General features: G+C 37.6%; 2 protein-coding genes across 3 annotated transcripts in view; both read left to right on the plus strand.

Moving 5' to 3' along the window:
* The window catches only part of LOC139978670 (uncharacterized), a 56,713-nt gene extending 53,800 nt beyond the window's left edge, over window positions 1-2,913 (plus strand). For both annotated transcript variants that reach the window (XM_071989060.1, XM_071989068.1), the window contains exons 10-12: window positions 243-392; window positions 1,341-1,431; window positions 2,358-2,913. In XM_071989060.1, coding sequence (XP_071845161.1) covers window positions 243-392; window positions 1,341-1,417 — 227 coding nt within the window. In that variant the 3' untranslated portion in view covers window positions 1,418-1,431; window positions 2,358-2,913. The remainder of the gene's footprint in view (window positions 1-242; window positions 393-1,340; window positions 1,432-2,357) is intronic.
* A 2,746-nt stretch (window positions 2,914-5,659) lies between these two features.
* LOC139978550 (uncharacterized) lies at window positions 5,660-8,905 on the plus strand. The gene has a single exon (XM_071988857.1). It carries the CDS (start codon window positions 5,660-5,662, stop codon window positions 8,903-8,905), a length of 3,246 nt encoding a protein of 1,081 aa, XP_071844958.1.
* Window positions 8,906-15,087: the final 6,182 nt, after the last annotated feature.

The following is a 15,087-nucleotide window of genomic DNA, read 5'->3' on the forward strand; positions in this document are numbered from 1 at the left end:
TGGTTGAAGGATTTAATTGATTGACAGATGGTTTGATTGATTTACTGCAGTTATTTGAAAGCACTTGATTGATGTATGGATGTATGATTTGATTGATTGATTGACTGATGGATCGATTGATTGACTGACGAATTTGTTTGCTTCTTTGCTTATTGTTTTCTGTCTATGTTATAAAACCGTGTTCATCGTTGTGTTATTCATGACATTCAATATCCCTTTCCTATTTTCTTCCTTCTATTTAGCTTGCCCTGAAGGCCGAATCGGAAAAGGTTGTTCATACTTGTGCAGTGAGGTATTTCCAGGGAGTGATTGCAGTAACATTTTGATCTGTAACCCCGGCAAGGTCGGGTGTAAATGTTATCCAGGATTACAAGCTCCTGATTGCATTACCCGTAAGTCTTAACATCTTATAAAGCAGAGACTGGAGCGGTGCATACAAATATGTCATGCCCGCACCCCCAATGTGTCACCCCTCCCCCAATGTGTTACCCCCCCCCCCCCGAAACGTATACCAGTACTATATCGTTGGGGCTTTTTCTTCCTTTCTTAGACGGTAACATAATATTTTAAATTTATAGAAAATTCAAGGCGCATTACAATAATTCCCTTGTCAACGATAACCTGTCAAACATAGAAACAGTCCTTCCCCATGGCAGCAGCTAAACAGCGCCCTGACAGTTGATCTCACAGGTCCCCGGCTTTACACCTGGGTGAAGAGAGGCAATGGAGATAAAGTGCGTCGCCCAAGGACACAACGTAATGATCTGGCCAGGACTCGAACCTGCAAGCCTTAGATCACAAATCGACTGCGTCAACCACTTTACCGCAACACTCCCTCAAATATCGCCTTCATACGACTCCTCCTTCACTATAATATGATTTTTTTTCTGATGTATATTAATGATAATACATTGCAAGAGGTTGAAACCAAATCATGAAAGACATCGTTGTATAATAATGCTAGGTACTCAGACAAATTCGATCGACATGATATCTGTCATAATTTTTTTTTTGTACAACATAACGATTCGCTTAAATGGTATATGCGTCTGAACCAACTTGTACCCAAAATTCTCGGTCGTTATAAGTATCACAATACACCTATTATGAAAAGAAGGGTGGGATATACGAAAAACACTACCATCTCAAATAACAAAATAAGTGCAGTCTAATACCGATACTGTTTGCTTTTTTGGGTATTTATTATTGGTATTTATTTCTTTTTACATCAAACAAGGATATGTTGTACATTGTGAAACAGTGTTACTCTACAGAACTGTAAATAGAAACACTACAGATAACAGAGTTTTCAACCTTGTTTCATATCGTTTTCCTTTCAGCTTGTGACGCAGGATTTTGGGGTTCTAATTGCCACAGAACGTGTACTGCTCCTTGCAATCCCCGCACGGGGCTGTAGTCGCCATCTTCAGGGTAAGACTTCTACATTTTGTTTCGCATACATGGTTGTTTTCGACAGATCAAGTGCGATGTCCACTTCGACAGTGTATGCATGGTTACTATGATCCCCTGCATCACTGCTACGTCACTGGTCATAAATCCTATCTAGATCGTGTTTAGGATATGTACGTCAATGACGTCACATCGCTGGTGACAGACTACGGATCAGTGATGCAGCAGGACTACGTCTATATCAATCTTGTATTATTCGATTGGTAGAAACAGATTAGGAGACAGAAGGTCTATATATGTGTCATAAAGAACTTACCTAAACAGCTAATAATGTTAATTCCACGTGGGAGGAAACACAGGTTTCATGTTCCTTTAGACACACGGCTTGCATACTTGAGCAAGTCTAAATATGACATCATCGAGCCACACGTGCGGCATTTTCGAAAGTATTGAAGCTCTTCATATGGCCTAATGATGGATTAGATTTTATTGCCAATATTCTAGAAAGCCAAATGCTTGAGGTTCAATAAAGCATTTTGACATCAAAGATTTACAAAGCTGCCAAAACACGATGATTTAAAATCTAGGCTTTGCCATCTCTGGATAATAAGATTATTATCTGTTTTTTGGGGTAAGTTGTTCATCGCTAAGATTTTTACCATATTTATTAAAGATGACAGTATGCTTTGTTAATTTAAACACTTTGATAATAATATCTCACGAATGGGATATTAGTTAATATACAATGAATATATAATTGAAATCGTTAGACTATATTGTTGGGCTATACGTTCCACAAGTCGATACCTTTATGACAAGGTTGAATTTGCCGTTTTACTCAATATTCTTGTTATGTACTCTTTCACCAACTTTTTTTCTCTCTCTCTCTCGTCCTCTCCCCCCCCCACCCCCACCCTCCACCTCACCTCTCTCTCTCTCTGTATCAGAGCGAGGACGGTTTAAAAGACGTACGAAACAGGAAAAGAGGAAAGACAACGACTATGACTGGCGGTTCAACCAAATCGTCAGATTTTGATTTTATTATTTTGTATTCTATTTGATTGGTGACTAATTGATGATGGTCCAAATTGTATCGGATTTTTTGTTATGCAAATCTGATCAAACGATTTTCTTCATTTAATTCAATAAATTCAATTCGGTTTCTTGGTTTTTTATTGTTTTTATTTCTTTATCGTTCTTTGTTTCTTGCTTATAGGAATAATATGTTTTGCATTTACAACGTCTTGTCTATTTACAGTTTTACGTAATTATTACTTATGACGTAATAATTGCGTATTAACATAACGGATAGCAATTCTTTACAAAGACCTGGCAGATTTTGGAAGAATAGCTTTATTTCGCAACTCTATGCCTCCTTTAAGGCATGCAATTGACGACAAAGCATAACAATGCATATACATTTAAGTATTTGAAAACAAGCATTTATATTTTGGTGGCTGGTTTTATTCTTATATTGACAATAATCATACGAGCAGCAATGAATTAATTCTCATTCGTTTATTTTCTTTTCCACTTGCCTTCATTATGTGAACGATATTGATAACTTGCCCCTTTGCCCTCACAAATAAAAAACATTTGACTTAACTAACAACAACATTTTTTCCACGTTTAAGTTATGCATTACTAAAGGTATCCCCTGATGGCTGGCTGAAATGAAATTTGTCTGCATCTGACTTCAACACTGCATCCTCATAGTATTAGTGTGACGAACATGCATGTGGTGAAATTGCATTGGTTTCAATCATACACATACACACCCACCTACACACACACATGTAAATATATAATATATATATTTATATATAACTATATATATAACTATATATATATAACTATATATATAACTATATATATAACTATATATATATATAACTATATATATTTATATATATATATACATATATATATATATATATATAAATATATATATATATATATATATATATATATATACTATATATATATATATATATATATATATATATATATATATATATATATATATATATATATATATATATATATATATATATATTGTTATGTAACCCACTTATTCATCTACCCTATTTCGTAATATAAGTTACCATTCAAGTCTCCGAGTCTTCCGATTGTTACGATCCCAGATGCGCTCACGCATTCTACATAACTGGAACTCGCCAACAAAGTGTTTCTGCGGACTTCATGAATATTCATAACTTACTGGAACATTCCTTTACACTCCGGGGATAAAAGCCACAGACGCCCGATTGAGCGCCCTCTCCGTTTTCTCCGTTCGTTCCGTTCAGAGGTTGACACACCTCTGATGGTTCCTTGGCATTGATTACTGTGCCCATTTTAAACACAGTATATATTTAACTCTATACTTTTGTCGGAACTCCGACCTACTCACTCTAATGGATTCGCGTCGCTCTATCTGAACTTTATCTACATCCAGCCGAACTACTTCTAAAGCAAACCTGGACACTATCCGCCTAGCACTATAAGGTAACTCAAGAAATAAGCAGAAACTCTCCCCCCCCCCCCCGGTTCTCCAATTCCAGAAAGACGTTAATTGAATTAAGAATCTATAGTTATGTATTATGTTCATATTTATACTGTGTTCTGCCATGTAAATAGCTTATTAAATGCTTTAAACTTACTTTCATCCTCGTGTTCTCCTTTTTATGTCACGTGATCTGTTCTCCACATTAAGTCTGAGAACGGTCACGTAACATAATTGGGGGCCTATCCGGGAAGTCGAATTAGACGAACTTCCTTAATTCAGACATTCATTATGTCTTTCGATTTGAAAAAGTTTATCGATAAGCCATCTATTGATGAGCTAAATTCCCTTAAGAAATCTGACATTATTCAGATTGCGAAACATTATCAAGTTGACTTCAAAACGAACATGAGAAAGGATGAAATTAAGAAGTTAGTAGCAGAACATTTGGTTGATGAAAATGAATTAGAGGAATCGGAACTTGGGGATTTGTCCTATGTGAGCTTCAATGAGGGTGCAAGCACGTTAGAGTTGAGAAAATTAGAGCTACAAGCCCAAAAAGAGATTAAATTGATGGAAATTGAAATGGAGAAAGAAATCAGATTGAAGGAATTAGATTTAAAATCATCGGCTGCAGACCCTGGCTCACCCATTTCCCTGGTTTCTGGTTTACACATCAGTAAATATTTGTCTCTAATTCCTAAGTTTAAAGAAGTTGATGTAGACAATTTCTTTTGTCATTTTGAGAAATTGGCGCATTCGTTGTTATGGCCAAAAGATAAATGGGTATTGTTGATTCAAAGTTCTTTTGTTGGCAAGGCACAAGAAATTTATTCTGCATTATCTCTGGCAGATAGCCTTGATTATGATATTGTAAAAACAGCGGTTCTTAATGCTTATGAACTTGTACCTGAAGCGTATAGGCAAAAGTTTCGAAATTTCAAGAAACAACCAAATCAAACTTATGTTGAATTTGCTCGGGTGAAAGAAACTCATTTCAATCACTGGTGTTCTTCTAAAGAGGTTCAGGAATTCGAGGAACTGAGACAACTTATGCTGGTTGAAGAGTTCAAAAACTGTCTAAGTAACGAAATTAGAGTTCACCTTGATGAACGCCAAGTTGATTCTTTATCTAAAGCTGCTGTAATGGCAGACGATTATACCCTCACTCACCAATCTTTTAGAAATGTAACAAATAAGTCGCATCTTAATTATGTTAGGGCTAGTAATCCTTCCAAGTCGTATGATTCTGTTAACAAACGGCAATCATACCCAAGTCGCAGTAAAGACGACTATGTCAGCTCTAACAGGGTTGACCCTGGTGTACCTGTTTGTGGTTATTGTCGTAGTAAAGGTCACCTAATGGCAAATTGTTTCAAATTGGCTAGAAAGAGAGAACGGGAGAGGGAAATGTCACCAAATGCATTAGCAATTGTAGATAGATCACCCCATAAGCTTGTAACACCTGTGAGAACTGGCAAAATTACTAGGCGTACTAATGAGATCCAAGACTAATTTTTACCATTTGTCTCTGATGGTTTTGTATCTCTTAACGAGGATCTCCCGCCAGTGAAAATTAGGGTATTACGGGACACGGGTGCTGATCAATCTCTGCTATTGGAAGGCATATTGCCACTGTCTGAACAAACATCAGCTGGCGGAGATGTATTGCTTCAGGGGGTGGGGTGTATTTCTATTCCTGTGCCAGTTCATAACATCCATCTTCAATCAAACATTGTATCGGGTATGGTTATGGTGGGTGTTAGACCATATCTTCCTGCAAAAGGGGTGCAGTTTCTCTTAGGCAATGATTTGGCAGGTGGCAGAGTAATAGTCAATCCAATTGTCACTGACAAGCCGAGCACTTGTGATAACACAGAGCAGTTACAGAAAGAAATTCCTAATCTCTTCCCTGCATGTGCTGTGACTCGCGCTATGTCTCAAAAACTTCAAGAAGTTTCAAATTCGGATCATTCTTCCTTTTCAAACGAGACTAACTCCAAACATAGGGAGTCTCCTAAGAAATGTCCTCCAAAAGAGGCTTTCCATAATTCCCAAGCGGAATTTAATTTGGCTGATACCTTTTTGGGTCGCCTTTATAATGATCCCGACCCTCCTTTGGGTCCCCTAAGTTCGTTACCAAACGGTGTGAACCCAGAACAGTCAAACTCTGTTCCTTTTGAGGTGTTCTCTTCTGATTCCCTGTCAAGAGAACAACTCCTGTTAGAGCAGGAAAAAGATCCTGAACTAACCTTGCTGTGCGACAAGGCAATCACCGAGGACGAAGCAGAAAACGTCCCGGTTTGTTTTTACCTTAAAAAGGGTATATTAATGAGAAAGTGGAGACCACCAGATGTATCCGCATTTGATGAGTGGCGAGTTTATCACCAAGTGGTCGTTCCTAAAGTCTATAGGTCTGATGTATTAAGTTTGGCACATGAGACGCCTTTTTCTGGTCATCTTGGCGTTAACAAAACATACCATCGTATTTTGAATCACTTCTTTTGGCCAAATCTTAAGAAAGATGTTTCTTATTTCTGTAGAACATGTCATACATGTCAACTAGTGGGTAAACCGAATCAAACAATCCCACCAGCACCACTTAAACCAATTCCCGCTTTTGAAGAGCCTTTTAGTAGAGTGATCATAGATTGCGTCGGTCCTCTACCGAAAACTAAATCTGGTAACCAGTATATGCTTACTATAATGTGCGCATCGACAAGGTTCCCCGAAGCTATTCCTGTTAGGGATATTAAGGCTAAGACCGTGTGTAAGGTTTTGATTAAATTCTTTACTTTGGTTGGTTTACCAAAGTCTGTTCAATCCGATCAGGGTTCAAATTTTATGTCAAGAGTTTTCCAACAAGCTATGTATCAGTTGAATATTAGACAAGTTACATCTAGCGCTTATCATCCACAAAGCCAAGGTGCGTTGGAAAGATTCCACCAAACATTGAAGAGTATGATTAGGACATATTGTTTTGAAAATGTAAAAGATTGGGATGAAGGTGTTCATTTCTTAATGTTTGCTGCCCGAGAGTCAATTCAAGAGTCATTAGGGTTTAGCCCGTTCGAGCTTGTGTTTGGTCACAGAGTTCGTGGTCCACTAAAAATGTTGAAAGAAAAGTGGATGTGCGAGACAGAAGACCTGAATATTCTTGATTATGTCTGTAAGTTCAAGTACAGACTTCACAGAGCATGTGAGATTGCCAGAGAAAACCTAAAGAGTGCTCAAAATAGCATGAAACTTAGATATGACAAACGTGCGGTAGATAGATCATTTTCACCTGGAAACAAGGTATTAGTGTTTTTGCCAGTTCCTAATTCACCATTGCATGCTCGATATTTTGGCCCTTATGTTATTCACAAAAAAGTGAGTGACACTGATTACATTGTTTTGACTCCGGACAGACGTAAATCCAAGAGATTGTGTCATATTAACATGCTTAAGAAATATTACGAGAGAAACTCTAAGGATAATAGTTTCAAGATTACGTCATCAATTGTTACTTCTGAAGTAGATTGTGAAGATGAGGTCGAAGGTCAAAATGTTCCAGAAATGTGTATTAAATTGCAAAATTCTGATGTAATGTCAAACCTTGATAAGAAGTTATGCCATTTGTCAACTGTTCAAAGTGAGCAAATCGGTTCATTGTTGCGAGATTTTTCACATCTATTTTCAGACAGTCCGACCAGGACTAATCTAGTGTATCACGATGTTGATGTGGGTGATTCGAAGTCAATTAAGCAACACCCATATAGAATGAATCCTGTAAAATCTAAGCATCTGCGTGATGAAATTCAGTATATGTTGAAACATGATATTATTGAACCTAGCGACAGTGAGTGGTCTTCTCCATGTATTTTGGTTCCCAAACCAGACGGAAGTTTTAGATTTTGTACCGATTATCGGAAAGTAAACACCGTTACACGGACCGATTCATACCCCATCCCTAGAGTGGATGATTGTATTGATAGAATTGGTAATGCAAGGTTCGTAACGAAGTTTGACTTGCTAAAAGGGTACTGGGAAATACCACTCACTGATCGAGCTAAGAGAGTGTCGGCATTCGTTACACCCGATGGGTTATTTCAATATAAAGTAATGCCGTTCGGAATGAAGAACGCTCCAGCGACATTCCAACGTTTGTTAAACAATATAACTGCCAGTTTAGAAAATTGTGAAGTTTATATTGATGACATTATTGTGTATAGCAACTCGTGGTATGAGCATGTAACTCGTATTAGATCACTTTTTGAGAAGTTAACTGAGGCAAATCTTACTGTAAATCTTGTCAAAAGTGAGATTGCACATGCAAATGTTATTTTTCTAGGTCACGTGGTTGGTCAAGGCGAGGTAAAACCCGTCAAGGCCAAGGTTGAGGCTATTGACAAATATCCAGTCCCAGCTACGAAAAAGCAATTAATGCGATTTTTAGGTATGGCTAGGTACTATAGGAGATTTTGTCGGAATTTTTCCGATGTTGCTGCTCCGCTCACGAATTTATTGAGTAAGAGCACAAAGTTTGTTTGGACAGAGAGTTGTCAAAATGCTTTTGATAAAATCAAGGCAATCTTAATGAGTTCCCCTGTTTTAAGAGCTCCAAATTTTTCTAAGCAGTTTACGTTAGCAACAGACGCAAGTGATTTTGGTGTAGGCGCTGTTCTCTTACAAGTCGATGATCACGGTGTCGATCACCCAGTGTGTTATTTTTCTAAACAGTTCAATTCACATCAAAAGAATTATTCCACCATTGAGAAGGAAACGTTATCTTTGTTGTTAGGACTTCAACATTTTGATGTTTACTTAGGCACTACTTCATTTCCAATTATCGTGCTAACCGATCATAATCCTTTAACGTTTTTGCAAAAGATGAGAAACAAGAATCAAAGATTGATTCGATGGAGCTTATTTTTGCAACAGTATAATTTATGTATTAAGCACATTAAAGGAAAAGAAAATGTCATTCCAGATGTATTGTCAAGAGCATAAAATGCATTCGAATATTTATCTTCTTCAATGTGTAATTCCTTAAAAAAGGATCTTCATTGTATTAAAGCTTTGTTCTATGGACCAAACCTTTTCCCCAGGAGGGAGAGTGTTATGTAACCCACTTATTCATCTACCCTATTTCGTAATATAAGTTACCATTCAAGTCTCCGAGTCTTCCGATTGTTACGATCCCAGATGCGCTCACGCATTCTACATAACTGGAACTCGCCGAAAAAGTGTTTCTGCGGACTTCATGAATATTTATAACTTACTGGAACATTCCTTTACACTCCGGGGATAAAAGCCACAGACGCCCGATTGAGCGCCCTCTCCGTTTTCTCCGTTCGTTCCGTTCAGAGGTTGACACACCTCTGATGGTTCCTTGGCATTGATTACTGTGCCCATTTTAAACACAGTATATATTTAACTCTATACTTTTGTCGGAACTCCGACCTACTCACTCTAATGGATTCGCGTCGCTCTATCTGAACTTTATCTACATCCAGCCGAACTACTTCTAAAGCAAACCTGGACACTATACGCCTAGCACTATAAGGTAACTCAAGAAATAAGCAGAAACTCTCCCCCCCCCCCCCCGGTTCTCCAAGTCCAGAAAGACGTTAATTGAATTAAGAATCTATAGTTATGTATTATGTTCATATTTATACTGTGTTCTGCCATGTAAATAGCTTATTAAATGCTATATATATATATATATATATATATATATATATATATATATATATATATCTGTATCTATATATCTATATATCTATATATCTATATATCTATATATCTATATATCTATATATCTATATATCTATATATCTATATATCTATATAGATATATAGATATATAGATATATAGATATATAGATATATAGATATATAGATATATAGATATATAGATATATAGATATATAGATATAGATATAGATATATAGATATATAGATATATAGATATATAGCTATATATCTATATAGCTATATATCTATATAGATATATATCTATATAGATATATAGATATATATCTATATAGATATATATCTATATAGATATATAGATATATAGATATATAGACCGGTTTCGTCCTTTTGGGACTCATCAGGCGAAGGTAGGAATCGATCCCCGGAGTCCGTACTACTCGACCAAAATGATTCTATTGGCTTGTGAACGCGTATATACTGGATTTGTATTACTGTCTTTGAGGGCTTATCACCCAAGTGTCATGATTGTACAGAGTGCACCCCTCTCCCCTGGTGCTTTTTAGATATCACAATTTACACAGAATTACCACTTTTTCTAGGCAAACCAAGCCGTAAATAAGAAATGAATGTGTAGCAAACGTCATCGACCTACCTATGTGTGAATAGCCAATAACTCTGTTCATTTATGATAAAGTTTATTTCTAAATTTGTGAAAACCAATTCATAATTTGTAAAAACCAATTCAAAATGTGTAACAATCAATGCATAATTTGTAATAACCAATATATAATTTGCAATGACCAACTCATCATTTGAATTTCCATAGAAGCCTTCCGTACGGTTAACACAAAATACAAGTTACTTTATCGTTTCAGTGAATAGATTTTTATTGTAGGCAAAACTAGTCAATACACAAAACTGGAATTGGGGAGGTTTTCCGACCCTGAACTGATGACTGCGTTATGCTTTTATTTCTGAAATAAATTAAAAAGTTGTCACTTCACCACGCAATAGCTCATCACCCCCCACCCCAAACCTTTAGCACGTTACTGCTGGAAAGCTTGAATTTATTATGCTGCGCTCGCAAAGGTTTATTTTGGAAAATGATTAAGTTTTGTCTCAACTTGTCTTATATGTGAACAGAAGGAATGCTACCATTCTCGGGGAAAGTAATTGTCATTGTTTACGTAGCGTATCAGAACCACGGGGAGTAGTTGTATTGCGCCACCTTTCATGAAAATCTCGCGACTGTTGTATTTACAGTTTCATGACGCCATCAAAATGCAAATCTGCAGAGCAATCGGCTACTATACGCTGCAGAAGCTCAGCTAAGCATCTATTTTAGAAATTGTTTTTGATTGACAACATTTCTGAGCAGTTTATCCATCTGTTTTTGCGAAAAAATATCAGATATAGGCGGGATAATGGTGTTATTTCCTTTGCTCCTATCTCGTTTTTTCCTTGCCTTATGCGCCTTCTATAGCAGACATATACTGTTATAAAGTTGTAACCATTTGTTTTACAAAAAGAAAAGATAAAAAGAAACATAAATGTATGTTTTGTTATTTTATTGATAAACAATGATTAATGTTTTAAAATAAATTTGACTATAAAAAAAAGTCAAGAGGCTGTGTTCTCAAATACTTTAACTGCAGAGCCTGTCTTTGTAGTATCTTTAAACCAAGATGCAACACTGTATTAATGTTTGATGGATGGCTTGATTGGGACAGGGTACGGGTCAATGTTATCCTTGTCAGGTATCTTGAAAAAGTAATGCAAGTTATATGAGTTCTTCAGATACTGTTGATCCCACCCCCCCCCCACCCTTTTGATGAATTTTGAGCTCATAAAAATTCGTTCAATTATACAGTTTCAAAATGACACCTCCTCATGGATATAGGAGACTTGCCAATGTTATAATTCCTTATCTTTGGTGGTCACCACTTTTACAACCTTGATTCAGTTGACGTGACGTGAACTTGGCCTCAGTGGCGGAGCGCCCATACAGTCAGGGGGCGGATGCCCCCCCCCCCCACCTGACGGACTCAAATGGACTGCTGGCGCCCTTTTCAGCTTTTTACTACTTTTACTTATTTGCGATTATTGACTTTTTAATTGCGCTCTCATGTACCTATTGACATTTGTCACATTTTGTTGGTGTAATTTTCTGACAAAATGGCGATGACACCTATTTATTCTTCGTTTATCTGCAAATTAGCAAAACCCGGAAAGGGTCAATTCCTGCTATCTAGGGAGTATCTTTACTCAAAAAAAGTCTGTACGCTCCGCGCCAACCTGTGGTGGCGCTCCGCTTAGATAGTGTCGTAAGCGCCCCTGCAGACCATTCTCGCCCCCTCTGACCAATACCCCTAGCTCCGCCGCTGCTTGGCCTTAACTACCATGAAGTGGTTTGCCCCAACTCAGAACGGGTAACCTACATGTATCCATTCTTGAGATTTAAGGTAACGGTACAAGGTTGTCACTGTTTAATTCCTGTTGACTTCCGAGATGACTCTTGAACTCCGATCCAATGAAATCAATAAGTTCCCTAAAACGCTAACCTGATTAAAACATAGTTTTCTGTAGTGGGGTTGTGAAGTATATATTAACCAAAGTACGATCTTAGCAAGCTCCCTAGAAACACGATTATGATAGCAAAGACAATATCACACTGCACTATATACCTGACCATGACGTCACCACGCTGATGCCTTACATTGTTCAGATAGGCTTATACGTTGCGTAATCGTCGGATTTCATCGATGGCCAGCCACTGTTTTATAGGGGCTAACGCACGTATAGGAGACATGATCATGGCATGGCCGGTGCTAGTAATAACCAGTGTTTCTACATTTCAGAGATGAATTTCACCGAATTGCACCGTTACATATTTCGACATCCGGTGACTATTTCCCAAAATGACGACAAAAATAGTTTTCCTGAACAACTTTGGTTCACCTCGATTCAAACGTTATATCCACAGCGTTTCGGCAGATTTGGGCAAACGCTCTAATAATAGGAGTAGCATCTTTTCGTTTTCAGAAAATGACCGCTCGTGACCTCAAATGACCTTCAAATGTACAAACATTTGATTGCATGTATGAAACCGTAACTCACAGAAATCACTGACGAAATTTTAGCAAAATCAATTGAAAAATAAGAAAAAAGCAGTCAACCAAACACGGTGGCAGAAAGTGGCAGAAATGAATTTTGGCAGTATCGCACGATCGCTAAAGCTCAGCTGAAAGCTTTCAGTTGAGTTAATAATAATCAGTCGATTTCTCTACAGCCTGGTATATGATTTTTTTTCTTTAATTGTTTATAATTTTTCGGATTAAAAGTTTGCATATATTGCGGTAGACCTCTGGTTACTTTGGCAACACACATGGGTCTTTATACAGGGTAAATATAAGCAAGCCTAAATTTGCAGGTGTGAAGCTATATAAAACAACAAGAGGTACATCCATGGTCTTGCATATTTCATCGCAAATAACTCCCTAAGCGGCTATACACATAACAATTATTACATTTCACACCCCCTTATTCACGAACGATGCCTCGCTAAACAAACCGGCATCTGTTGTCACCATTTTGAGTGTTGACCTCGTGGCCTCGTCACCTCGTGAATTGTAACTTAAAGTTAACTTCAAGGTTTATTCCATTGTCAGACAATGTGACGCTTTTATTGAAGGAAAAATATCCCACGATGTTAGTTGACTATGGAACGCGAAAAGGGCAACCATATTTCGCTGTCTAAATTAAAGTTGTTGCTGCTGTTTTATCATGTTGTTGCTCAAACTTACGCCGTTGTCTAAACTTACGTTAAACTTAGCAACGAAATAAGTTTTCCCTTTTCGCGTTCCATAGTATGTTGACAAGCCCCTCGCTGCATAATGTCCCTAATTCAAAATATGGTGGATTGCATGAGATTTATTTCGGCTGGCTAAGCCCTGATCTTCTTCCCTGCACTGAGTGCATCCCAGTAGATGGTTTGTGGTGTCACAGCAGTAAACGTTCTTCGAAAGCTATACTTTTAACCATTATATACCTCTTGATGAATTTATCCTTGGCGGGACCTTGATTGATTTAGAGTCAACATCAATCTGTGTTAACAAGTTTATAAATATGTAACGTTTCTCTGTTTTGTAACAAAAATATTAAATTTACCCCCTGCACGAACAACTTCACAAGTTAAATGTTATCGAGAAAAATAAACAGATATTCAATTGAATGGCCGTGATGATATCATTCTCTTTGTTATTGAGCGATGAATTCACAAAATACCACCAACTTGAAAAAGTTATATCTTTGCTATGCACATACTAGGTTTGACCTACAAAAAAAGCCCCCCCCTTCCAAGAAAACAGCCCCTCCCCCCAAGAAAGCCCCCCCCCCAAAAAAAATCGAAAGCAAACGAAAGGTTAAAGGTCAGTGGTTAAATCATGTTAAATTTGGCCTTTCGCTATAACTGCAAGGGGAAATATTATATTGAGAGGTATGATTGACACGAGTAGTAGGCAGGGCCTCAGATCGCGTCCGTGCAATCCCAATTTTGGATGTACCCAGATTCCCATATTAGATGTACCCACTATGATGGCACCCGTGCAATCCCAACTTGTGGTGTACCCCCGCCCCCCTCCCCCCCCAAATACGATGTTGCCACTATGATCACACCCGTGCAATCCCCATTTGTTATCGACTGATATTCCCTGTAACTTAGATGTACCCTCCAAAGATCTCACACGTGGAATCCTACTTTGTAACGGATCTAAATTCCCTATAACAGAGATGTAGCCACCAAAGATCGCACAGTCCTAGATTGTTGTAGTGATCGCCCACCAGTACAGTACTTATATGAGTACCTATATACTGGTATACACTGGGCATGCCTTTTGATATTTGAGATCGCCCATACTAATGAGTAAGAAAGGATCGTGTATCATATTATGGGATATATTTTAGATAATTGCTTGGACGTGCGATATAAATTTCTCACCCTGGCAAACCCACTTTGTAACCGTACCCATATAACTTAGATGTAGCTACCAAAGATCTCACCCGGGCAATCCTACGCCACATGACATGATACAAAAACTGCAGAAGGGAATGTAAGATGTATCCATAAGATACCATACATTGGAACCAAGGTCATTCAAGATGAAAGAGATTGATAGAATTCAACGGCTCTTTTTAGGGCCATCAAATAATACAGAAAAGAATAGGCTTTTCTCCGGTAAATATTCAATCTGTGTCTCTGTGTCTCTTTTTTATTGATTTGTTTTTAACCCGTTTTCATAACGTGCTAATTCACTAAGGATGATATCTGTCCCCACTTTGACGGTCTGGTTTTATTCACGGTAAGTATAGGCTCATATATTTAGGAGAGAGATACTAAACTTGCATGCGTTGAAATGTTTATCTTTGGCTTTTATTAATTTATTTATTTTTGCCCCATTTTAAGAACACGCATAGTC

Source organism: Apostichopus japonicus, chromosome 2 (assembly GCF_037975245.1).
Source record: "Apostichopus japonicus isolate 1M-3 chromosome 2, ASM3797524v1, whole genome shotgun sequence".
In the NCBI taxonomy this organism is placed as follows: domain Eukaryota; kingdom Metazoa; phylum Echinodermata; class Holothuroidea; order Aspidochirotida; family Stichopodidae; genus Apostichopus; species Apostichopus japonicus.